At 43.9% G+C, this 27,847-nt stretch overlaps 1 protein-coding gene across 2 annotated transcripts; it reads right to left on the reverse strand.

The window, feature by feature from the left end:
- Positions 1–26,792, reverse strand: LOC135543569 (glutaminase kidney isoform, mitochondrial-like). Of its 2 annotated transcripts, XM_064970945.1 has the most exons (17): positions 26,136–26,792; positions 20,111–20,207; positions 19,553–19,671; positions 11,605–11,734; positions 11,400–11,479; positions 10,891–11,054; positions 9,394–9,452; positions 6,452–6,484; positions 6,277–6,335; positions 5,689–5,755; positions 5,512–5,562; positions 4,153–4,329; positions 3,692–3,823; positions 3,484–3,576; positions 3,187–3,248; positions 2,813–2,953; positions 1–2,237 (listed from the first exon to the last, which is right to left on the reverse strand). In XM_064970945.1, exons 1-17 carry the CDS (start codon positions 26,438–26,440, stop codon positions 2,081–2,083), a joined length of 1,926 nt encoding a protein of 641 aa, XP_064827017.1. In that variant the 5' UTR covers positions 26,441–26,792; the 3' UTR covers positions 1–2,080. The 2 variants fall into 2 exon arrangements, with proteins under 2 accessions (XP_064827017.1, XP_064827019.1); XM_064970947.1 differs by lacking the exons at positions 10,891–11,054; positions 11,400–11,479; positions 11,605–11,734; ... (1 more) ...; positions 20,111–20,207; positions 26,136–26,792 and adding an exon at positions 9,567–9,809.
- Between the last annotated feature and the right edge of the window lie 1,055 nt (positions 26,793–27,847).

Consider the following 27,847-nt stretch of genomic DNA (forward strand, 5'->3'; position numbering starts at 1 on the left):
CATATTTAAAGTTATATATTTATTCATTGTTTGATCATTGAAATAAATATTTCTCATTTGCCTGCAACACTCAGCTGAAGCGCATATACTTGAATGAAAACAAACAAACTGATGACATCAGTATACACCTGTGGTACATTCAAAATAATTAGCTAATGTTGAAGATGACCTGCACCTACACATGTGAACAATAAACACTCAAACGCACAAGGCTTCCTGAACAACAGGGACTGGGAAGTCCAAGTCAAGTCAAATCCAATGAATGCAACACTGAACACTTGAGATGAGTTAGTCAATAAAAATATATCCATTCATCAAATCACAGGTTGCCTTAGTACTTTTAGCACAATTGAGTAGGGATTTTGATGGCAATTGAGATTTTGATGGTAATGTCCTCTGTCATTACCAGATTTGTCGTCGCTGTCCCTCCCATAGTCAATGACACAAACAAATACACACAGACTAGTTCTCACCAAACTAACCTGACTTTTCAAGTCTACCCTTACGTTATTTTACACTTTTACACTCTAAAAAGTTAAACAATCAATATGCGTATCTCTGCATAAAAAGTGCTCCATTAGCTGTGTGTAGGATCGTCTTAGTGTTCTGCTTTCATATAGGCCCATAAGGATAACTATTTTATCTCTACCCAAACGAGGCATTTGGGTGAGTATGGCGAGATTTAAAGTCCACCTTTGTGGAGTTGTTCTGAAACAAAAACATTCATTAAAGTGTAATGCACTGTCTATAACTGAAGATGAAATCAATGTAACAAAAATACATCTGACAAATAAATAAAACGTGTAACAAATCATAATAGTAACACCATTGACACAGCTGTATTCATGAAGTGATAAATCAATGTTTCGAAGCGTTTTATGTTTTGCCCTAAAATTTGACTTTGCACAGGTGGGGAACATGTCTGTAAAGAGCACATGGCGGCAGGTTTAATTTGTATTGTATTGCTCCTGAGGCGTGTGATATCCTCTCTCTTTTTTAAGTCGCCGACTAGACTTCATTATCAGGTGGCGCAAACGTACAGAAAAGCTTCGACTGACACCTAAATAAATAACCCCCTTTCTACTCCAAATTAAAATAGGATTATAGAACAATCAATAAAAACAATTTTTTTTTGTTATTTTGGAGAAAAAGGTGCAAAAATGTCTAGCTATCGAATAGCAAACCAACAAAACCAACTCATTCCACATAATGCCATACTTTGAATTCATATGAAGCTCCTGGGCCTAAATTAAAAGACCGGAGGTCTTAAATCATAGATAATCTGGTCCCAGATCTGTCTGGCCTGTATAGCCAACTGAATAGCCAGTGTTATATACAGCACAAACAGATTTGCAACCAGGCTCCCTAGATCTGTGAACATGTGGAATAGTTTATGTCATGCATTCTGCCTCATCAATAGAGACAAACTTAAGCCTAATGCACAGTGTGTGGACCCATTTTTACCCATTTCCTTCAAAAGCTGTGCCAGTGAGAGTCACTTGATTTCACTACAGATAAAATAGTATTTACACTGAATCCATCGACCTCTGATATTATATTAATTTCAGGGATATACACACAATACATAAATGTACACGTTAACTTTACACACTGTTGTACATAAAGAGAAATGTTTTGTGCACTTAAATGTAGAAAATACATTCCACATAGTGCCGACACACACTGAGGGAGAATTGCGCAGTACGACATATAAAAGGCGAAGCGAAAGGAAACAACCGAAAAACTAAAAACATCTGGGAAAAAGTCAAAGGTCAATATATATATATATATATATATATATTTTAAACACATTGTCGTCTTTCAAATGACAGAAATACAATACTTTTATACAAAATCAAAAATACAGTACTATCGACAGTATACGTGACCTACCACTGACGTGACAAATGGACCACACACTTACAGTAAGTCTTCCAGATAGTTAATGGGGCCATAGAAATAGAATGACTGGAAAGAACCAAGCCTCTCAGATCACATTTATATATATATATATATATAATTTCAATGGGAACCGTTCTAGTTATTTCATTTCTATGGATAGATAAGAGTATTAATTGGCTCATAGTAGGCCGTCAATGTTCTTCTCCGCTATCTCCTTCTCTTTGTCCTCAGTGGCGCCCCCCGGTGGACTGTACTTGTTGTTGTAGTCCTGGAGCATGGTCACAACGTCGTGGTGTCCAAAGTGCACTGCCTCTTCCATCGGTGTGTTACCCCACCTTGATGGAACAGACAAGAGACATTGTAAAACACGGCTCTTAAATGGACACGTTTTACATGAGCTACGTTTCCATCCAATTGGCGACAGATTTTCATACAAATATTCTCAAATCTGCATAAATAAAATGTGTGCATTTTACAGAGTCAATGCGTGGTACAGAGTCAATGCGCGGGGGCACCGGTTAGTCGAGGTAATTGAGGTAATCTCATCACCATGCACTTTTACCACCCTGTGAAGTTCAATATAACTTATTTCACCTGTAGCCTAATAAATTGCATGCTTTCACAAGTCATAACGGGAGGAACACACAACATATCCTTGTGTGGCTCCAAGTTTCCCCATCTTGTTTTTGGTTTGTTGAGATTTGGAAAGCTTACTGACACATTTGCTGTTTTCATTCGGCCTGTCGTGACATTCCTTATCCGACATGTACTCTCATAAAAAAGTGGGATGGAAAACAGTACAGACAAGACACTGGTTGTAAATATGTCTTCTCGTCCATTGGAGACATTGAACCTTAGCTACATTGACAGACACTGGGGGGTCTTTGGGGGCCATTGAATCTAAACTCACCTGTCTTTGGGAACAGGGTTGACCCTGCATGCCTCCAACAGGAACTTGACCACCTCCACATGTCCTTCTGCTGCAGCCACATGGAGGGCTGTCCTGGAGTCATAGTCCCTCTGCTCCATGTCCATGGAAGACAGAGCAAACCTGGACACATTCCACAGAAGGACAGTGATGAGCACAGTACAGCAGCCAAAATAGCGCACACACCACCTCTAGTCCCCAAGTAGACACACAGGGAAACCTCACAAGGTCTCTCTCTGACACAGGGACAGATTTGGAATTTACTCTCCAAAGATGTCAAAACATGACATATTTCCTTTCATGGTTTATTGTCAAGGCCTTGTTGGCCAACATGAAGATAATGCAGTGCTGTGTACCTCCTCAGTGCAGACACATCGCCAGTGTACGCAGCAAAGAGAAGATTGATGACCGACTTCACCTGAAAGACAACAGAGGCAGCTGGGGTCAGTTTGCACGTCAACCACTTTCCTTTAGCACTATCAAGCATCGTCCAGTGGATGGCACTGTTGCTTTAAAAAATAAACACTCAGTCCAACGACAGCCTTTTCAAGGGAATACGTGGACTACATGTACATGGAGGCACCTTGGGGAACGTAGGGAAGTAGAAAAAGAGCAGAGAAGGAGCGAGAGGCTCCCAGTAAAACTCGACTCACCCTTTGGTCTCCGCCCTCCCTGCGAGGATCCAGCTTCTTGACAAAGTGCTTCAGGTTGTCGTAGTTGTGGAAGTTGCAAAGGGACACCAGATCCTGGAACAGAGCAAATCCCTGTCAAGCTTTCTGCTGGTTTTCTAATCATCAATCAATCAATGAATTAGATCACTGACAGAGAGACAACAGAGTGAAAATGGTCAGCTTCTCGTACCGTGCAGAACTGGATTCCTCGTACACTGTTACCCAGCTTGTCCAGTGGCGGGGACCAACACATGATACCCATGACGTTGGGCACCACCAGCAGGATGCCCCCTGCCACGCCCGACTTCGCTGGAAGTCCAACCTGCCAGACAGCACAGAGGAAGAGGTTAACAGGGAGTGCAGACAACAGTGTCAAAACATGACAGCAATAAATGAACAGCAGTGGATGGACAAACATCACGGAGTAGGAACTGCAGTGTAATGTGTAATGCTTAAACGGTGGCAGACTGGAGACACAGTGGGAACAACGACAAAGAGCAGCAGGCCAAACAGACAGTAGGAAACAATGCTAAACTAGGGGGGGGACTTGAAATGGGAATTCTAACTCAAATCTGGCGCAAAGTCTGTTGTACATGGTCTCTGTCAAATGAACAAATACAAGTATTGAAGGAAGGAACGTGGGAGACTCACGTGGAAAGCGAACTGTCCCGAGAAGTCGTACATGCCACATGAGTGCATGAGGCTCAGGGTGTTCCGAACCGCCTCCGGGCCCAGGACGCGCTCGCCTGTGATTGGACAGAAGCCGCCGTTGGCCAGGGTGGCTGCCATGACGCTAGCGCTTTCACAGGTCACCTCGATGGAGCACAGCTAGAGTAGAATAGAAGACTGTTCATATACCATCGGGGATAACAGCTGACAAGAGTGAGAAAAACACAAACAGGATGTTTCTCCATTGAAATGATACAGCTTCAAACTTGAACCATACTCAGAGAAAAAATGCTCACTTGATTCCCACACCAATTCACCATACATACATACATACACTCATCACAGCCAGTGTTGTCTATGTATACAGATGACTCAACACTACACACGTCAGCTACGAAAGCGAGTGAAATAACTGAAACACTTAACAATGAGCTGCAGTTAGTTTCAGAATGGGTTGCAAGGAATAAGTTAGACCGAAATATTTCAAAAACTTTTAAGCATTGTATTTGGGACAAATCAATCACTAAACCCGAAATCTTGCAACGAATAATGTGGAAACTGAGAAAGTTGAGGTGACTAAACTGCTTGGAGTTACCCTGGATTGTAAACCGTCATGTTCAAAACGTGTTGATACAACAGTAGCTAAGATGGGGAGAAGTCTGTCCATAATAAAGCACTACTCTGCCTTCTTAATAACATTATCAACAAGGCAGGTCCTACAGGCACCTGGACTACTTTTCAGTCGTGTGGTCAGGTGCCACAAATAGGGATTTAAGACAATTACAATTGGCTCAGAACAGGGAAGCACGGCTAGCCTTAAAATGTACAGAGAAAGCTAACATCAATAATATGCATGTAAAGTGTTGACAAGCTGAATGCACCGAGCTGTCTGTTTAAACTACTAGCACACAGCTCAGACACCCATGCATACCCCACAAGACATGCCACCAGAGGTCTCTTCACAACCCCCAAGTCCAGAACAGACTATGGGAGGCGCACAGTACTACATAGAGCCATGACTACATGGAACTCTATTCCAAGTCAGGTAACTGATGTAGAATCAGATTTAAAAAACGAATGAAAATACACCTTATGGAATAGCAGGGACTGTGAAGAGACTCACACACAGGTACAGACCCGCAATACACACACACACGCAAGCACACACGTACATTGTAATATTGTTGCATGGTGGTATTAGACATTTTGTACTGTAGATATGTAGTGGTGTAATAATGTTATGTGAATACTGTTTTATCTTTTTGTTTTATGTGTGATGTAAGTATCTTAATGTGTTTGGACCCCAGGAAGAGTAGCTGCTGCCAAATACAAAATACTCACCTGGAAGTAGAGGTCTAAAATGGAGGTCATGTCTGTCCCCTCTGGAAAGCACTAGAAAGAAACAAAAGTGATTTGATTTTACAGTCAGACAATGCCTAGTAAAAATGTCTTCAGTGATCGAGGAAAGGTACATTTGATTGATGTACAATGTGTGCGCTTGTTTCAGCTGTCGCCAACCTTCTTCTCCTTCAGGTAGTAGCCAATAGCAAAGTTCCGATCTCCAGACTCCCTCTCTGACTGGAATCTGGGTGCAGAGAGTTGTGTTGTTAGTTCACCTGGAACATTCGGAGTTTGGAGTTCTGTTTCAACTAAGTTCAATTCCAATTTGGAATCCAATTCTACTTTCCAAACCAGTAAAGCTATTTGTGTTGTTGACATAGCCGCTATTAGTTGTTGACATAGCCGCGGGAAGTCGTTTGGGGGTGAGGGCGGTGGCGGTGCAACAAAAACAAAAAACGCTCGCTATATAGGTCTGCTAACACAAGACTACAGTTGACTACTTTTGAGAATTGTATGAATTCAGAACCCCTACTTCCCCTATGGTTTTTGATGTTGTCCAGATCAAGATGTATCTCTATGGTTGTTGTTTTTGTGATGTTATTCTAAAAGCAGAATAAAGTACTGTTTGAAACTGATAATCGTACTAAAAATGCGATTGATGAAAACAACACTGATGAATAACTAAGGCATGGCACCTGGCCAATGGTGGTGAGCCCAAGGTGCTGAACCAAACCACAACCCCAGTTCTTCATCTTGAGAACTCACGTGGCATTGCTGAAACCCACATACTCGTTTCCTGCTAGCTTGTTCATGAAGTTCATGACCTGCAATACAAAGTCCAAAAGGTCACAAAGTGTACCCATCATAACAAAGACGATCATCTCAAACAAGTCAGCGCAGCGTCGGGCTAAACATAAAAGAACTGGGTAGCGTTACTTACATAATCAAATTTCTCAGCATTGCTTGCCCCTTGCTAAAAGAGAAACAGAAGATCACATAAGTATGAATGACTACATTCATTAGATGTACAGTATATTGTATATTGCCTAGCTAGTGGGAATACCTTATGACAAATTCAAATTATTCCTAGATCAAATTACCAATATCATTACAAAATCTAGCAATAATCATTAGAAAAAAACAGCATGTACCCTAAAGAAAATACATTTAGTCCTTAATATAAAAAGTATTTAGGATTACTGGGCAAGTAGCTAGATGGAGATGAAATAAATCACTAATTTAAGAGTCAAGGGTTTTGAAATGAGAAAATAATCTACCAAAAGACAATCAGGAAAACAATGTGTAGGCCATTATACCAGACTGTTATGGGGATAAAACGCACCACAGGTAAATGCAATTCCTTCTATCTGCAATTCTGCATAGACAGGCATTCGTGAAGTTAATCTGTAGTAGTGCAAGTAGCCTATGTACTGTAGGGGTGTCTTGAGTGTCTGTTGAAAGTTAGTGATGTTTGCTAGTGTGTGGCTGATCCTGTGTGATGTAGAAGGTTATGGATCTATATGTGCAGATTAATTAGTGATGTCCTCCTTAATATTGTGGAACACACTGACTTCTGGGATATGGAGTGTAAGCTGAGGAGAGGAGGTACTACAGAAAGGAAACTGTATATTTAACTCTAATAATACAAAATAGTGCAAATAAACCAGTTAAATACATTCAAACAATAAAACACGAATAATCGATCATCTAAAAACAAAATGGCATGTTTGTACTATCATGATTTTGAAAAACGTGTTTTTTTGCCTTTGTTTATTATCCAGGTTATAAGCAGTTTGTAAACCGTTTGTAAAATGCAGGTGACAAATAGCAACTACTACAACTGTAGCTTACAAATCCAGATGTTGTTCAATGGGGGAAATAATTTAAGTAAAAGAATTACCAACGTCATTGATCTGTGGCAGTGGTCATAATTTCCCACAGATCTTAATGCTGTAAAATATGCGACAACAAATAAACCACAAACGAGGCTTCAAAAATACATTACAACGTTCCCATAGTTTAGTCCCAGATTTACCATACGGGAACCACACTTTGAGAGAGGCAGATCTGGTCTATATTACTGACTACATTCGATTAGAATTAGAATGTGGGGGCATCCAATCAGTGGATTGATTATTGAGCTCACCATTAGCAACCTATACAGTGATTGGTTTAAGGTTATAAATGAGATTTGAAGTAGAAAGATACCACATCATTACCCCGTCAAGTCAAATGACTGCCATCCAAATAACCAAATTATTGATAGGCTACAGATGTAGGATCCTACTTTTATCACTCACTGCAGGAAAACAATGCAAACTTGTAGTGTATTAAGGGTTTAAAAAGGCTTCTAAAGTTCGTCATTTCCACTTTAAAATGTCAAGACTTGATTTGCCAGAACAAAAACTGTATCAACCCCTACAAAATTATAATTATAATTCACATTTCCTGTTGCTGCAGGATTATTTTCCTGCTGTTGCAAACTGGCTCAAATTAAGATCCTAGGTGTAATATTTTATGTACTGTACTATGTACCATATTGAGTACATAGTGTACAGTATCATACAAGTATCAATAAAATAAATCGTTAACACTAATTACTACAGAGTTGTTATTCCGTATAGGTGTTACTCCTATAAACTCTTAGACAGGCTAATCATACGGCACCTTTCCATCAGAGTTCAACCCCAAATCAAAACAGACAGGAAAACTCAAGGCTTCATTCAGTAACTTGACTTGGTTGCGGTTGAGATTGATGAGTAGCCAGGCCTCATCTATCTGGGTCCGTGTGCCATGTTACGTTGAAATATGGATATAAGTGCTAGTCTTGTTTTGAAGGTGGTAAGCTAGTGCCTACAACTGTCTTCATCTAAGGCAGACAGTTGTGCTCTTGAATTATTAAGCTATTTCTAACATCACTTCCTGACTAATAGCCAATAGCAAAGATGTTCTTCTCCCCTCAGCCAATAGCCAGCCCGGTTAGCTTTGCCTCTGCCTGGTCAAAAACACAAGATTTAAGCAGGCGATGGACGCACAGAACACACCCACATGTTGATCTTTCATTCATATACCAAAGCAGTTTTACCCATGATTAAATGTATAGCTTTATCTATATGGCTGGGCTGGTTAGTGTCACGCCCTGGTCGTAGTATATTGTGTTTGTCTTTATTTATTTGGTCAGACCGGGGTGTGACATGGGTTTATTGTGGTGTGTTTTGTCTTGGGGTGTTGTTAGGTGTTGGGTGTGTGGCTTAGTGGGGGTATCTAGCATAGTCTATGGCTGTCTGGAGTGGTTCTCAATCAGAGGCAGGTGTTTATCGTTGTCTCTGATTGGGAACCATATTTAGGCAGCCCATATTCTTTGAGTATTTCGTGGGTGATTGTTCCTGTCTCTGTGTTTACCAGATAGGCTGTATAGGTTTTCACGTTCGTTATTTCATGTCTCGTTCATTTATTAAAGAACATGAATAACCACCAGGCTGCATTTTGGTCCGCTTCTCCTTCGACAGACGAGAACCGTTACAGTTAGACCAATCTGAGGCTTGTTGCCTGACACGCTAGTGCTGTCTATGTGCATAACTGATAGGCAGGCAGCTCACTGATGATCTATAGTCTTAATCTCTCCATATACAATACAGTGCAAACTGGTAATCTGGCTAAAGCAATGCAGTCCCCCCCCCCCTGTTATTTAATGTATTTCAAATGTAATTCAATGCAACTTTGTCACTCCAGAGGTAACAAGGTACGTACAGAATTGACCTCATGTATTATGTAGCCTAGTATTGGTACAACTACCCACTGTACTGAACAAAGGCACGGGTCAACCAATGTTTCCCCCTCCAAAAAGCATACATTATTATCTGAACTTCAAACGTTATTTACCTTTAGGAGGGACGTGCACACGATAGCGCCGGCGTTAACCATAGGGTTATGTGGTTTATCTGTGGAAATCAGTGTGTGTTACATTACAACACGTTTACAAATGCAGTGGACAGAGTATACGTTCAATACACAGCAAGGTTACATTTTCTTCACAATCACCACACACTACTCACCACATTCAAGGTGAGAGGCAAATATGCCCAAGATCATGCAACTTTGATTTAACTTTGAACTTGAAGTGAGGAAAGGAGCAGAATAACAAATCAGATGGATAATGAATGAATGCTGATGGAACCACGGCTGCCTTTTGTAGTCTAAAGACCATACTAGTGATATTGAGGAACACAGCCATGAACTCGCAGCCCAGTACGAGCTGTACTGTAGGTCTCTTGTGTTATGCCACTTCCCCTTTCCTTCCCCTAAACCCTTTTGAATCTCCTTATGCAATCACACACAAAAAAACAGGAAGAAACAACATTCCTACCCCTGCTAGCAGTTTGCATAAACGGATTAGATAACATGACCAATGGGAGAGAGTGCATCAAAACCGAAAACCGACCTGGGATTTACTGAAACCCTGTACTAAACCAGAGTCACAATCTACAGAGCTCAGATAGCATCATTTGCCAACCAACACAGCAATCAGAGCAATGAGTTACATTGCCTCGATTTGATTAGAAACAGACAAGGCTTGATTTGAGAGAGCTTGACAACTGCTGCTCTCCATATAGCTTCTGCCTGGGCTTCATACGTGAAGCCGAAATCCACAGGAAGTGAAACATTGACACTGTTGTCATTGCTTTCGTTTCGTTGATGAAACCGAGTGGTAAAAAAAAGATCACATTGCATAACGATGACAGACGGAATGAAACTGGGCTCGTTGTTTGAAGTCATTTCTTTGTTGTTGTAATATCGCAAGCGGACGTGGCCGTTTCACAGAGTACGGATTCCAGCTTTAAAGATATGATACATGAGGTTGGTGTTATTCTCCAGGTCTACTGTAGACTATTGCAGATGGAGTAGAGCGTATGGACATTGTACTGATTCTGTACTGATTCTATCCGGCTGCACCAACACCTCTCATTAAGATTACATAACAGTACCATGGCAACAGACTGCACCACAGGCTGGATCACCTTGCATTGAATCACATGACAACCCACCCAGAGGGACTACTTTCTCTCAATCAACCCGGACAACTGCCTTGTCCAATGTATGTATACAATATATAAATGATTCTATGAAAGGACAAAATCTTTTCACAGGGTATGCTAGGTTTGAAGTAAAATAGGACCACCTGAGCAGTACTACATTGTAACGAACACCTCTGTTCTGCGTTCTGCGTGTGAAATTAACAGCCAAACAGCGAGCAGAGGGGCTCCAGACAAACCGGTACTGCCTGCGACCATAGAATTACAGAATCTCATTCTGGAGCTCTGTAGGTTTTACGGCACCAGCCACTCTAGTATTGTATATCTTTATACGTGTGACCCTCACCTTCCTCGTTAAGGAATAGTTTGTTGAAGCGCAGACCGCTGGGCTCTTTGCCGATGAAACGGTGTACATACTCTGTCCCGTGTTCGTTCACGGCGATGGCGTACTTCAGAGGCTTTACACACGACTGCAGGCAGAACGGGACTTTGGTGTCACCCGCTGTGTGTCTAAAGAAGGGGATGGAGAGAGAGCAGAAGGGGATGGACAGAGAGCAGAAGGGGATGGAGAGAGAGCAGAAGGGATGGAGAGAGGGGATGAGTGGGGGGAGAGGACCAGGAGATAAAGGCAATAAGCAAAGGAAAATGTAAACAATACGAAAGAATGTCTCATTATGTAGGGTAACTAATTAGCTACTTTACAGTGTATGTCATTGTCACAATGCTGCTGTAAGCAGTTTGACAGGGACACTATACTGTACATCCAAATGGAAAGTGTTCCATCTTAACAGTAGAAACACAAATGTAGGCTACTACATGTTTACTGCATGTGAAACATGACTATAGCTGCTGTACCTTTGTCCATCCACAGTGCATATGGACACGGCCCAGAGGTCCGGGCTGAACCTTGCCAGCTGGGGAATGTAGTCAGCCACCTACGCAGCAAAGAAGAAGGCAACATATCAACACTTACCATTCCCCATGGGCATTTAATCAGGAAATGATCATCACCACCATCACCATGCAGTCTCACTGACCCCGGGGCCTCTCCCTCACCCACCTGTCCCCCTCCCAGGTTTTTGGCATTCTCATAGAGAGCGTCGATTTCGGAGGCAAAGGACACAAAGTCGGGGATAACAAACTTCTTCCTGAAGGCCTGGGTGAGCAGCACGATGTTGCTCTGGACACACCTGGGAGAGAAAAGGAGACAGTGGTGTTTATGTCCGGTACCAGAGTCTCCTCATGACTAGTGTAACACATGGAGCCCTGTGTGCTTCAGTTGGAAGAGCAAGGCACTTGCAATGCCAGGGTCACGGGTTCAATACCCGCTGGGGCCACCAATAAGAAACTCTATGCATGCAAGTCACTTTGGATCAAAGCATCTGCTAAATGGAATATATTACTACATTGTTATTGTACAAAACTGTGAGGAATTAGCTCATAGATTTGTTTAAGATGTTATATGACATCAGATATCTATTTACCCTGTCCTATCCCTGCTACTGTATAAAATCAGATATCTATTTACCCTGTCCTATCCCTGCTACTGAATAAAATCAGATATCTATTTACCCTGTCCTATCCCTGCTACTGTATAAAATCAGATATCTATTTACCCTGTCCTATCCCTGCTACTGTATAAAATCAGATGTCTATTTACCCTGTCCTATCCCTGCTACTGTATAAAATCAGATGTCTATTTACCCTGTCCTATCCCTGCTACTGTATAAAATCAGATATCTATTTACCCTGTCCTATCCCTGCTACTGTATAAAATCAGATGTCTATTTACCCTGTCCTATCCCTGCTACTGTATAAAATCAGATGTCTATTTACCCTGTCCTATCCCTGCTACTGTATAAAATCAGATATCTATTTACCCTGTCCTATCCCTGCTACTGAATAAAATCAGATATCTATTTACCCTGTCCTATCCCTGCTACTGAATAAAATCAGATATCTATTTACCCTGTCCTATCCCTGCTACTGAATAAAATCTGTCACGGTTCATGAATCCACTGCCTCCCTCTCTCTCTTTCTCTCTCTCTCTCTCTCTCTCTCCCGTGTTTGTGTGGGCGTGGTTCCCAATCTCGGCCTGATTGTCTGCGCCAGCTGGAACCACTTATCTTCCCTTTATATGTTCTGTAACCAGTGTTTCTTGTTGTCAGATCGTTGTTTCTTCCCTGAGGTTGTGTCGTGTGTCCGTGCTCTTCTCTTGTGTGGATTATCTGCTGTGCTCCTTCCTACTCATCCGGACACACTCCCCTGGTTTTCTCAGCACGCTATCATCGGAAGATGCGCCCGAGTCCCTGGGTCGGATTCCGTCTGAGTACAGTCTGTCTGTCCTGTTGCTGCTGTGAACTACATTCATTAAACCATCGTTGCTTGCATCTTGCATCCGCCTCTGTATTGTTACAGAACGATCTGACCAGACCATGGATGCAGCGAGTTCAACGAGTCTGACCAAATTCATTTCCCGCAGTATCACGAGAATGGATCAACAAGAGGAGAACATCTCCAGCACAGGTCGGGCAGTACAAGCCCTTGCGACGCAGGTATCCCAGCTGACCCAACAATTGCAACATCTGAGGGGTTCCGCTGCGCCACCTACACCGGCAGTTCAACCCGCCCCGCCAGAGCCGGATTCCCAGCTAGAGCCACGGCTACCGACAACAGAGGGTTATTCAGGTGATCCTGACTATTGCAGAGCTTTTCTTACGAGATGTTCCATGCATTTCTCGTTGCAGCCACGGACCTTCAACCGTGAACAGTCTAAGGTAGCATTCGTACTCACACTGCTATCAGGCAAAACGGCTCTTTGGGGAACGGCGGTGTGGGCGAACCAGGACCCATGCTGCACCTCTTTCCAGACACTCTCCGAGGAGATGAGAAGGGTCTTCGATCGGGCCGTGGCGGGTAGGGAGACGGCCAGACTACTCGCTGACCTTCGCAAAGGAGACCGTTCAGTATCGGAATACTCCATCCAATTCCGCACTCTGGCCGCAGAGTGTCAGTGGAACGAGGAGGCGCAGTGGGACATGTTCCTGCATGGGCTGGAGGACCGGATCCAGAAGGAGATTTATGTTTTGGACCTTCCCAGGAGTTTAAATGGACTAGTGGAACAAGCCTTGAGGGTCGACGCTCGTCTGAGTCGTATTGGCCGCCGAGCATGCCCTAACAGACCGTATAACGACACGGAGGGCTGGCATGCCAGCGGCGGGAACACGGCCAGTTCAGCCTCCGCTCACGAACCCATGCAGCTGGGGAGAGCACGCCTCTCCCGGGAAGAGAGGGAGAGGCGGAGATCCCAAGGACTCTGTCTCTACTGTGGTAGAGCGGGCCACTTTATCCACTCCTGCCCGGTAAAAGATCAGGCCCGGTAGTAAACATGAAGCTACTATCGGGTGGTGTCACCACAGAGAAGACCTCATCATCTACTCTCCTCCCGGTAAGACTAAGATGGGCCACCCACACGCACGACACCCAAGCCTTACTGGACTCAGGAGCAGAGGGTAATTTCATGGACTTCAAGCTCGCTCACAAACTCCAGATCCCTATCACCTCACTCACGCACAAGATATCCGTCAACGCTCTCAATGGTCAAGAACTCCCCAACATTTCTCACACCACTGAACCTATCACACTCATCACTTCTGGCAATCACACTGAGACACTATCATTCCTACTCATGGACTCACCCCTTGCACCATTAGTTCTCGGCCACCCTTGGCTCACCCAACACAACCCCAGAGTTGACTGGGGTCATAACTCTATATCCATGTGGAGTAACAAGTGTCTTGAGTCCTGTTTAGTGTCTGCTTGTTCGTCTGTGTCTGATTCTGTGTTTCTAGAGGAGGCAGTGGATTTGTCTAACGTGCCCGTTGAATACCTCGACCTGAAGGAGGTGTTCAGTAAGTCCCGTGCTGCTTCTCTTCCTCCGCATCGTCCCTATGACTGTGCAATAGAATTATTGCCAGGTGAGTCTCCGCCTAAAGGCAAGTTATATTCACTCTCTGTTCCTGAGAGGGAGGCTATGGAGAGATACATCTCTGGTTCTCTGGCATCTGGATTCATTCGTCCTTCTTCTTCTCCAGCGGGGGCGGGGTTCTTCTTTGTGGGGAAGAAGGACGGATCTCTGCGTCCTTGCATTGATTACCGTAGGTTGAATAACATCACAGTGAAGAATACCTATCCCTTACCGTTGATGTCCTCAGCCTTTGAAAGGTTACAGGGAGCATCCGTGTTCACTAAGTTGGATTTACGTAATGCATATCATTTGGTTCGCATAAGGGAGGGGGACGAATGGAAGACCGCGTTTAACACCCCCAGAGGGCACTTCGAATATTTGGTCATGCCTTTTGGGCTATCCAACTCCCCAGCGGTTTTCCAGGCACTCGTCAATGACATGCTGAGAGATATGATTGATCAGTTCATATATGTTTACCTGGATAACATACTGATTTTTTCTTCTTCTCTCCAGGAACACGTTCAGCACGTCAGACGAGTGCTTCAGAGGTTGTTGGAGAATGGACTTTTTGTCAAGGCGGAGAAATGCATTTTTCATGCACAATCCGTTCCATTCCTAGGTTACATCGTCTCGACTGAAGGTAATTGCATGGATCCTGACAAGGTTAAGGCTGTGGTGGATTGGCCAAGCCCAGATTCCCGTAAGGCCCTACAGAGGTTTCTGGGATTCGCCAATTTCTACCGGCGTTTCGTTCGCAACTTTAGCCAGATAGTCGCTCCTCTTACCGCCTTAACCTCCCCCAGAGTGACGTTCAGGTGGTCCGATACAGCCGAGGCTGCATTCGCCAAACTCAAGAGCCGCTTTGTTTCGGCTCCCATCCTCATAGCTCCCGATCCCTCGCGTCAGTTCGTGGTGGAGGTGGACGCTTCAGAGGTGGGGGTAGGTGCGGTACTTTCCCAACGTTCCTCTTCTGACGACAAGATGCACCCTTGCGCGTTCCTTTCCCATCGGTTATCACCTGCGGAACGCAACTACGACATTGGCAACAGAGAGTTGTTGGCAGTGAAGTTAGCACTGGAGGAGTGGCGCCATTGGTTAGAGGGTTCGGGGGTACCTTTTATAGTTTGGACCGATCACAAGAATTTGGAATATATCAGAACCGCCAAGCGACTCAACTCCAGGCAGGCGCGGTGGGCACTCTTTTCGGACGTTTTGACTTCTCTCTCGTATCGCCCGGGTTCCAAGAATGTCAAACCCGATTCCCTTTCTCGCATTTTTGACCATTCCGAACGCCCATCCACTCCCGAGTGCATCCTACCCGGGACCCTAGTGGTCTCCACACTCACATGGGAGGTTGAATCGAGGGTCAAAACGGCCTTAGAAGGGGTAACGCCTCCGCCCGGTTGTCCGCCTAATCGGTTGTTTGTGCCGGAGGGGTGTCGGTCCGATGTTATTCGGTGGGGGCACTGCTCCAACGTAGCGTGTCATCCAGGAGTCAGCCGCACTAGCTTTTTGGTTAAGCAACGCTTTTGGTGGCCACTGATGGCTCGTGACATTCACAGTTTTGTCTTGGCTTGCTCGGTTTGTGCCACTGGGAAGACTTCTAATCGACCCCCAGATGGGTTACTCCAACCGCTGTTGGTCCCTTCGAGACCCTGGTCCCACATCGCGCTAGATTTTGTTACCGGCCTCCCGCCCTCCCAGGGCAAGACGGTTGTTTTGACCGTGGTGGACCGGTTCTCGAAGGAGGCTCATTTTATTCCCTTGCCTAAATTACCATCTGCCAAGGAGACAGCGGTAACTGTCGTGGATCACGTCTTTCACTTACATGGCCTGCCGATGGACGTAGTTTCTGACCGGGGGCCCCAATTTGTGTCCAAGTTTTGGCAAGAGTTTTGTAGGTTACTGGGAGCGAGTGTCAGCCTGTCTTCAGGGTTTCATCCCCAGAGCAACGGTCAAACGGAGAGGGCCAACCAAGATTTGGAAAGAGTGTTGCGATGTTTGGTTTCTAAGAATCCCTCTTCCTGGAGTCAACAACTCTCTATGGTTGAGTACGCTCACAATTCGTTGCCAGTGGCAGCCACGGGTCTCTCTCCGTTTGAGTGTAGTTTAGGTTACCAGCCACCTATCTTTCCCAGTACGGAGTCCGAGGTCACTGTTCCCTCCGCTCACGCTTTCATCCAGAGGTGCCGTCACGCATGGAGCAGAGCCCGTGAGACTCTTCTCCGGGTGGGGGCGCGCACCAAGGCTAAGGCCGATTGCCACCGGTCGAAGCCTCCGGTATACGTCGTTGGCCAAAGAGTGTGGCTTTCTACTAAGAACATTCCACTCCGATCCGTTTCGAACAAGCTTGCCCCCAAATTTGTCGGCCCTTTCAAAGTCACCAGGATCATTAGTCCGGTGGCGGTTCGGCTCAAGCTTCCTCCGGCGTATAGGAGAATTCATCCTACCTTTCATGTGTCTAAAATAAAACCTGTGTTTCAGGCACGCATTAACCCGCCGGTCCCGGTTCCCCCGCCGCCACGACTTGTTGATGGGGAAACCACCTTTTCTGTCAATCGTATTTTGGACTCTAGAAGGAGGGGACGCGGATTCCAGTACCTGGTGGACTGGGAGGGTTACGGCCCGGAGGAGAGAAGTTGGGTACCTGCTAGGGACATTCTGGATCACTCCCTTATCGATGATTTCAATCGACAGGTAAATTCACCTGGGAACGCCAAGAGGCGTTCCTAGGGGGGGGGGGGTATTGTCACGGTTCATGAATCCACTGCCTCCCTCTCTCTTTCTCTCTCTCCCGTGTTTGTGTGGGCGTGGTTCCCAATCTCGGCCTGATTGTCTGCGCCAGCTGGAACCACTTATCTTCCCTTTATATGTTCTGTAACCAGTGTTTCTTGTTGTCAGATCGTTGTTTCTTCCCTGAGGTTGTGTCGTGTGTCCGTGCTCTTCTCTTGTGTGGATTATCTGCTGTGCTCCTTCCTACTCATCCGGACACACTCCCCTGGTTTTCTCAGCACGCTATCATCGGAAGATGCACCCGATTCCCTGGGTCGGATTCCGTCTGAGTACAGTCTGTCTGTCCTGTTGCTGCTGTGAACTACATTCATTAAACCATTGTTGCTTGCATCTTGCATCCGCCTCTGTATTGTTACAAAAATCAGATATCTATTTACCCTGTCCTATCCCTGCTACCTTATAAAATCAGATATCTATTTACCCTGTCCTATCCCTGCTACCTTATAAAATCAAATATCTATTTACCCTGTCCTATCCCTGCTACCGTATAAAATCAGATATCTATTTACCCTGTCCTATCCCTGCTACTGTATAAAATCAGATATCTATTTACCCTGTCCTATCCCTGCTACTGTATAAAATCAGATATCTATTTACCCTGTCCTATCCCTGCTACTGTATGAAATCAGATATCTATTTACCCTGTCCTATCCCTGCTACTGTATAAAATCAGATATCTATTTACCCTGTCCTATCCCTGCTACTGTATAAAATCAGATGTCTATTTACCCTGTCCTATTCCTGCTACTGTATAAAATCAGATATCTATTTACCCTGTCCTATCCCTGCTACTGTATAAAATCAGATTACTATTTACCCTGTCCTATCCCTGCTACTGAATAAAATCAGATATCTATTTACCCTGTCCTATCCCTGCTACTGTATAAAATCAGATGTCTATTTACCCTGTCCTATCCCTGCTACTGTATAAAATCAGATTACTATTTACCCTGTCCTATTCCTGCTACTGTATAAAATCAGATATCTATTTACCCTGTCCTATCCCTGCTACTGTATAAAATCAGATATCTATTTACCCTGTCCTATCCCTGCTACTGTATAAAATCCCTGTCCTATTCCTGCTACTGTATAAAATCAGATATCTATTTACCCTGTCCTATCCCTGCTACTGTATAAAATCAGATTACTATTTACCCTGTCCTATCCCTGCTACTGTATAAAATCAGATTACTATTTACCCTGTCCTATCCCTGCTACCTTATAAAATCATATATCTATTTACCCTGCCCTATCCCTGCTACTGAATAAAATCAGATATCTATTTACCCTGTCCTATCCCTGCTACTGTATAAAATCAGATATCTATTTACCCTGTCCTATCCCTGCTACCTTATAAAATCAGATATCTATTTACCCTGTCCTATCCCTGCTACCTTATAAAATCAGATATCTATTTACCCTGTCCTATCCCTGCTACTGTATAAAATCAGATATCTATTTACACTGTCCTATCCCTGCTACTGTATAAAATCAGATAGCTATTTACCCTGTCCTATCCATGCTACTGTATGCGCCCACTGGTGTGTTTACTGTATAGGTTTCTCTTGCCTATAAATCGTTGCCTCCCAGATGGCTCCCAGTCAAAGCTACTGCAGCTCCTAGCATGTTTGTTTAGCTCCTAGTGTGTTGTCTTATGATCTGTATCCTGCAGGGTGGCTTGCCTACAGAGTGCTTTCTCAAGCGGTCACTGGGCTATGTGTGCTATGTCACATGGTATGTCCTAGGGTTGTAAACAGAAACAATCTTTTTAAAGCAAATATCAGCTGATCTGGAAAGGACAGTTCTTGTGATCGTAGAGATGAGTCTCTTAACAAATTGCCATTCATTATTTTTGTAACAAGGATATTTTAAAATGAAGGGGATTGATATGACCGTGGCAATCTGAAAGGACTAGGCTATGACATGTGTCCTTATAAAGCCTGAACTACTATGAATAATTAATGACTTGAAATGCATTGAGCAAATACTTCTAAGGAACCTGAATAAGTTATGGCCCTGCACGAACTGTGTTTAAATAAAGGAGGCACACAAATGACTAAATGATGACCAGTGCTTGACATATCAAAAGACCCCTAAAGCCTTCTATTCTAGGTCGAGTGTCTAGAGTGTTCTGGAACTAACCTGTTATAGAACCCAGCTCTAGAGTGTCTTACTTCTTGGAGACGTCTAGATAAACATTACCGTACTTCTAGCGTCTGTTCTACATCCCAGTACTAGACTGTCTTACTTCTTGAAGAGGTGTCGGTCCAGGTTTCCGTCTGACGTGGTCTTCATGATGACTTTCAGGTTCTCCATACATTCCTTCAGTCGGGGGTCTCCGGTCCGAAGCCCTGTGGCTTTTAGCGCCTGCAGAAAGCATGGCTCGTGTCAGGGGGCTGACGATTATCATGTTTATTACATTTACAAACATGTATTATGTTTGTAATGCTTATACACAAGGTTATAACTTGACAATTGAATGGCATATTACGCTATATTTCTTGAAGGATCCAATGTAAATGTCAAGACCAATAAGGCCAGATAGCAGTAGATCAACATTTCACCATAGAAATAGAATTCATTCTAATCTGACAAGAATCTAATTCTATAAATGTCACCCCGAGCAAGGGGCCATACATGAGTGAGCTATTGCTTCCTGGTACAGCCAGAGTAGTAACAAACATTATATTCAGATATACCGTATAAGGCTGTGGCAGTAAACATGACACAGCAGGCACCATTGCTATACTACCATCCATCTGGCCCAACCATGTGGCTGCCTGCTTGGCTCTGGTCTGACACTCACTGTGGTGAATTTGTGAGCCGGGATTTTTTCAGCGCCCCCGGCGATGGTGTAGAAAAGTAGATCCTCCAGACTGGGCAGGATGCCTGCCTTCCTTCTCCTGACACACACACACACACACACACACACACACACACACACACACACACACACACACACACACACACACACACACACACACACACACACACACACACACACACACACACACACACACACACACACACACACACACACACACACACAGAGAGTGAGGAATGGCCAGGGTTCTCTAAAGGCAATAGGGAACAGCAGCAGGGGGCCGGGATTAACTAGCTATAATACTGTAGAGGAGAGGTGGTGAGTATTTCACGTTACAGCCCCAGATTTAAGGAAAGGGTTTGAACCCTGCTTCCAAAACACCAGTCTGATAGTTCAAGGAGAGTTTAGAGAATTATTTATAGACAATATCTTGTTTGCATGGATCTTCAATCATAAATAAGGTAGACTTTGTTAGTTTTATGTCAATTTAAATACATGCAAATCAGTTACAAATTATAGTGTCAAGTTTTAGCTAATACTCGGGGGCTTGAAGTGAGTCATTAGTCTATTTACAGACTGGTATTATGCATAGCAGCTCCAAATCTGTTCCACTCACTCCGGGAGAGGAGAGTTAGTACAGTATGTTAGAGGTAGATAGATAGGTGGAATACTGTCGTTAGGCCTAAACGAGGTGTATGTATTTCATCATGATCCACCATACACCACATAGGATCTCTGAGGGAGGTGGGTGGGAGCTCAGGCTCAGTCAGTCCCGCAATGCATCATGGGACAGACAGGCAATAGAGCTATAGTAACCCAGCTCCGTAGCCTGCCCTAGCGATTAAGAAGACGTCACAACGTTTAAAAACAGATAAAAAGTTACTTTGGTAGAGGGTCAAACCCCTCATCAGCTACCCAGGAATGACTCAGACTCCGGACACTGCACTGTATCTTCCAGTTTGTTGTTGTTTAAAAGGATCTCTCCCAGTTTGTTGTTGTTTAAAAGGATCTCTTCCAGTTTGTTGTTGTTTAAAAGGATCTCTTCCAGTTTGTTGGTGTTTAAAAGGATCTCTTCCAGTTTGTTGTTGTTTAAAAGGATCTCTTCCAGTTTGTTGGTGTTTAAAAGGATCTCTTCCAGTTTGGAGGTTGTTTAAGCCGTATTCGTATGTTTTGAGTCCTACTTTAAATGATTACGATCCTTTATCATTTCCATGACAAATGATTTGATAAGGCCTATTTGATTGTGGTCCTTGGTCCATTTCTGGAGTCATTTCTGGATTGCTGATGCCTGCCAGAGAGGAACGCTGGAACAAACAGGTCGGTGGGACGGCTGGGGAAGTCAAGCGCGGTCGCTTGTAGAGGCTGAGGACACTTCGAGGTAGAGAATTGAAGAGAGAGCACACAGCAGCCGCAAGGCTTAGCCTGGAAACACCACAGTACATCTACACGAGAATGAATGAATAAATTGAGACATATACTTACACACCAAGGCAAAGCCAGCGGATCAAACGAAAAAGGAGAGAAAATATGCAGAGTAAGTGAGTGGCATTAGAACAAACTAAGTGACGTAGTGCATCATCATCATCATCCAGCAGATCGGCCTACTGATAAGACACACAGATTCATGGATTAACATACACGCTCGATATTTAGGACACATCCAACACTGCAGAACAACAGTGAAAACCATGGCATGGTAGAACCTGGAAAAAAATCATCATTATACCCTTCCAGCAAAGCACAGCGTAAAACAAAACATAACAACTGAGGACGTGTGTTGTGTTCTAAACTGCCCATATGGACATCACCCTCTCTGCTTCATGTCTCCAAGCCCTTGCCCTCACCCCAGGATAGTAGGAAGTCCCAACAGGCAGGCTACAAGGAGGTGTGAAACATCTGGATTGGTGCTGATGCTGCTCCGTTAATTCATTCTCACCCAGCCTTAGCTGGCCTTCCTCCCTCCCCTCTCTTCCCCCCTCCACTGCCTCGACCTGTATCTCCGTGCAGCTTTGTGAGTTCAACTGTGTGCAGCATGTAGAGAGAGTGCCTCGTCGGAAGCCCTGCACGGAGCCCGCCATATAGCCTAACCCTCGGCGTCCAACCGCACACTGCCTACAGTCAGTGTGTTCCATCTACTGTGCTATTTATACACTGGAGTTCAGTTGAGTTCAATAAGCAAAAACAAGGCAGAGTGACTACTTAAACTGTGACCAAATGATATGAACAATCTATGCAAAATATAATTATTGAATTAATGTGTGGGTTAGCCTGTAATTCTTGAGATGACAGTAATCACATGGTCATAGGCCTAAATGCTTGCAACTTCAAGGCAGAGCTCTGGTGAATATGTTGCACCTGACACAAACATTAACCAACTTGGAGTCTATTTCGCAACCATTTTTATTCAACCCAATTTATCAACCTGGTTTCACTACCTCCAATAGTCTGCTGACAGGAGGGAACCACAAAACTCAATCTGAGTCAGGGCAGTGTCTGAACGACTCAATCTATTTTCACTCACAATATTCTGCAGCTGCACACGTTAACACAATGCAACCCAGGGCAAAACCAGAAAAGGAAAAACCTTTAAATTGACCAGACATTGTATTGATAATTCTGCTCTAGGCACAAAGCTATAGACCTACCTTGGCTACCTTCCAGCAGAGGACCCATTTGGACTGACTAGGCCTAATGTTTGTGTATCTGTAACTGAACCTAAGCTGACGCGGGATGTTGTTGTTGTCAATAATGTTCAACTGTTCTGCCTTATTATTATTCGACCATGCTGGTCATTTATGAACATTTGAACATCTTGGCCATGTTCTGTTATAATCTCCACCCGGCACAGCCAGAAGAGGACTGGCCACCCCACATTGCCTGGTTCCTCTCTAGGTTTCTTCCTCGGTTTTGGCCTTTCTAGGGAGTTTTTCCTAGCCACCGTGCTTCTACACCTGCATTGCTTGCTGTTTGGGGTTTTAGGCTGGGTTTCTGTACAGCACTTTGAGATATCAGCTGATGTACGAAGGGCTATATAAATCCATTTGATTTGATTTACTAAAGCTGGTTTGACACCAGTGAAAGCAAATAGACTATTGGATAAAACAAGAAGGGTGCCTGCTAAGCTGTGGGCAATGAGGCATATCATTACCAGTAGATGCATTTGTTTTCTGTGAAAAAGCAAACTGACTGGATGTGACGGAGAGAGCGAGCCTATTCCTGGCAGCATTAATAGCCAAGGCCGACTCTACACCCATCTGCAGTAAAATGCATGAGTAAACTCAGGAGTTCCTGTCCCCATTATCATGTGACTATTTTGTTTTTCTCATAAGAGGGACTCCATTCACAACATACTGTTGACTTTATTTTAACTTTATTTAACCAGGCAAGTCAGTTAAGAACAAATTCTTATTTTCAATGACAGCATGAGAACAGTGGGTTAACTGCCTGTTCAGGGGCAGAACGACAGATTTGTACCTTGTCAGCTCGGGGGTTTGAACTTGCAACCGGTTACTAGTCCAACGCTCTAACCACTAGGCTACCCTGCCGACTGAGTAGGATTAGGATAGGATACCTGTAACCCTCTGTGGGAGATTGAATCAAATTGAGCCATCAAATGTGATGTATGATTAGAAACTGGGTCTAGAGAGAGAACTATCTTATCGTGTTCCTCTCTGGGGCTACTGTATTACTGTTCGCTGTAACCAGCTCTCCCAGGGTCAAAGAGTTATTGGTGACAATGACACGATGCTCAAATTAAAGCCACCGACTTGGGCAATAGTAGCAATGCCCACGTGTGACAGCTGCACAAGAGGATGGGAATGCTTTGGCAGCAGTGTATTGTTAGCCGAGTCATGTTTTTGCAGTGAGAAATTATGCAATAAACTAACATTACCCCAATCAGACTAGTTGGTATGGCCTAATGATTTCACATCTAAATTGGGTGTAAGATCCCTCCATTCCTAAGATCCCACCAAGCATATTAAAGCTAGGCCTAAATGCTAGGAAACTGATCCTTTGTCAAAGAGACGGTCATCGGGAATATACACTGTAGCCTATGCAAAGCCACATCCATTATCATTCCAAAATGGTAGCCCCCTAGATGACATCCATCCCCATTCCCAAATCCCCACTGACTGTCACACAAGATCCAAAATGGTAGCCCCCTAGATGACGTCCATCCCCATTCCCAAATCCCCACTGACTGTCACACTAGATCCAAAATGGTAGCCCCCTAGATGACGTCCATCCCCATTCCCAAATCCCCCATCCCCATTCCCAAATCCCCACTGACTGTCACACTAGATCCAAAATGGTAGCCCCCTAGATGATGTCCATCCCCATTCCCAAATCCCCACTGACTGTCACACTAGATCCAAAATGGTAGCCCCCTAGATGACATCCATCCCCATTCCCAAATCCCCACTGACTGTCACACTAGATCCAAAATGGTAGCCCCCTAGATGACATCCATCCCCATTCCCAAATCCCCACTGACTGTCACACTAGATCCAAAATGGTAGCCCCCTAGATGACATCCATCCCCATTCCCAGATCCCCACTGACTGTCACACTAGATCCAAAATGGTAGCCCCCTAGATGACATCCATCCCCATTCCCAAATCCCCACTGACTGTCACACTAGATCCAAAATGGTAGCCCCCTAGATGACATCCATCCCCATTCCCAAATCCCCACTGACTGTCACACTAGATCCAAAATGGTAGCCCCCTAGATGACATCCATCCCCATTCCCAAATCCCCACTGACTGTCACACTAGATCCAAAATGGTAGCCCCCTAGATGACATCCATCCCCATTCCCAAATCCCCACTGACTGTCACACTAGATCCAAAATGCCAAGCTACTCATTCTGATGCAGTAAGCACCATTCTGCCCAGTCTGCAGTGGCAGATCTGAGACTGTCTCCATGGTAATAGACTTCTAGGATTCTAAAGTGCCTGCAACTCTGCAAGATTGGCTGAGAGGAGATTTGATCAAATGATTTGCTCATAATGGTCATTCAATAGCCTACCCTTAACACAGGTCTTTTTAAATAGCAAAGTGGTCCCTGCCACCATGGACAGCACTAATATTGGACAGTTGCCTTTGGCAAAGGAGGGCAGTAAAATAAATAGCCTCCTTTATCAGGTGGCCTAACACGGCAAGAACAAATACTCACTATCTGATAATATACTCATGATATGCCAACTCAAATGGAGATTTTCAATGTAGCGATGTGTCCAGAACTTACAAGTTGTTGAAACACCCAACAATTGTTATTATCATGCCATTATTACCATGCTATATAGCCTGCAAGAGACTATAGAATGACAGAGGCTGTTCTGTATTCATGTAGAATGACACTCATAACAGAGAGAACAGATGGAGAGAGCTTTCTCTAGAGTTGCAGCAAACATTTAAAAAAAATCACAGCTTGATGACCGACATCCAGGTGTCATTGATGAAAAAAATGAAAATCCCTTTCTGATATAGGCTAAGGCCTGAAGGAGCGTACCTGGCTTTACAAATATTCATGCCAGATATTAACTGTTCTAAAGTCATGTCATTATAGGCTATTACTGTTATAATAACATTATAACGGTGCTGTTTCATAGACAATATAATTTCATAACATCCCAAATTAACGCATGACCTTCTAAATGAATTTAATGCATAACCTTCTGCGTGATGAATTTCATGAGGTGCTAGGCCTATCTATGCATGCATCCTCCTAGCTGTATCAACACCAAAAGCAAAGACGCTGCACAGGTGTGCAGGCCTGGTGTAATATGGGTCTCTTTGACGCTTCAAGAACTGAAACTGTAAGGACACACAGGTCAGGTTAACATCTGTAGACAAATAAGGACTGCATAATGTATTGCATCTCATTAGAAACCAATCTAGCTTGCTTGACTCAGTCCATGTGATTATTCTGCATAGAGCCTCCCCACTGGTAAGTATAATTTCATAGCTTTATCAGCTGTACCGGCTAGCTAACGGTACTCACTTTTCGGCAGCTGCCTCCTTGGTGGCGGTGTCATTTTTGGTGTCCGTTGGCGGTGGGGCCGTACCGTCATCGCTCTTGGTGGAGAGCTTCCGATTTCCGTGGCCGTTGGTAGTGTATGGCGAATCTCTCCATCCAACCGCATGCTGGAGACACTTTACTTTGGGCACAGATCTGACATCTGTACAGGCGGTGCTAAAGCAATACGCGACTGATGGTGATGTATTTCTGGCTATACCTGTCAAAGGGCGCTTCAGGTTGGAATTAAACAACTCCTTGAGCACTACCGAAGACCGAAAATGTAGCATTTCAATCCTATCAAGCTAAATAGTGGAACGGTTTATAACTCAGCTAGCTATATATTTAATACATATGAAGCACTATATCCCAAATGCGTTGGGTTTCAGTCGTGAAGAATGGTCCAGTCACAGGGAGTCACGATTCTTAAAATGTTTTCCAGTGGACAAAAACATCTATTCACGCCCAAATCTACTTCTATTGGCTCCTGTTAGCACTTAAATCATCCTCAGATTGGCTGGTCTGGTTGGCTGTCATTCATGCTAATATCCCGTGTATCATGGCTTCAAATGTACCTGGTGAATAATGTGACCGAAGATTATGAATATACTGGCAAGATACATGTCTCTCCGCCGCCCTGACAATGGGAGTCGTTGACCACAAATCAGCATCGCGGGCCGTCTAGCTCCCGCGTATCCTTTCATTGGAAAAACGCCACCTGCTGGAGGGAGACAGATTATCCGTGGAGTTGGGCTCTCTCTCCCTCTTCCTCTCTGATGTGACAGACATCTAGTGCTGAGCAATTACTGCTTTTTGATGTCGCTTTGGTTTTGGTTCGATAAAAAAATTCGCGGTGTTCGATTATTTATTTATTTTACATTATGAAATAATGACATTACAATGATTAAAGATTTTTAAATGAATTTCCAAAGGCAAAATATTGAATATTCAATTGTCAAAACACCACAAAATGTTCCACTGTCTCTGTCAGGTCCACATATAAAAATAGGAAATAGGAAATGACTATGAAGATTCTCTGAAGCAGGATGTTCAAGGGAAAATGCTAAGTTTCAAAACACTTATATAAACTAACCATCATCTAGTCATAACCTACAGTTGAAGTCGGACGTTTACATACACTTAGGCTGGAGTCATTAAAACTCATTTTTCAACCACTCCACACATTTCTTGTTAACCAACTATAGTTTTGGCAAGTTGATTAGGACATCTACTTTGTGTATGACACAAGTCATTTCCCCAACATTTTTTGACAGACAGATTATTTCACTTATTATTTAACTTGTATCACAATTCCAGTGGGTCAGAAGTTGACATACACTAAGTTGACTGTGCTTTTAAACAGCTTGGGAAATTCCAGAAAATGATGTCATGGCTTTAGAAGCTTCTGATAGGCTAATTGACATAATTTAAGTCAATTGGAGGTGTACTTGTGAATGTATTTCAAGGCTTACCTTCAAACGCAGTGCCTCTTTGCTTGACATCATGGGAAAAATCAAAAGAAATCAGCCTCGACATCAGAAAAAATTGGAGACATCCACAAGTCTGGTTCATCCATGGGAGCAATTTCCAAATGTCTGAAGGTGCCACGTTCATCTGTACAAACAATAGTACACAAGTATAAACCCCATGGGACCACACAGCCGTCATACCGCTCAGGAAGGAGACGCGTTCTGTCT

The sequence above is a fragment of the Oncorhynchus masou genome, chromosome 7 (genome assembly GCF_036934945.1).
Source record: "Oncorhynchus masou masou isolate Uvic2021 chromosome 7, UVic_Omas_1.1, whole genome shotgun sequence".
Classification (NCBI taxonomy): Eukaryota; Metazoa; Chordata; class Actinopteri; order Salmoniformes; family Salmonidae; genus Oncorhynchus; species Oncorhynchus masou.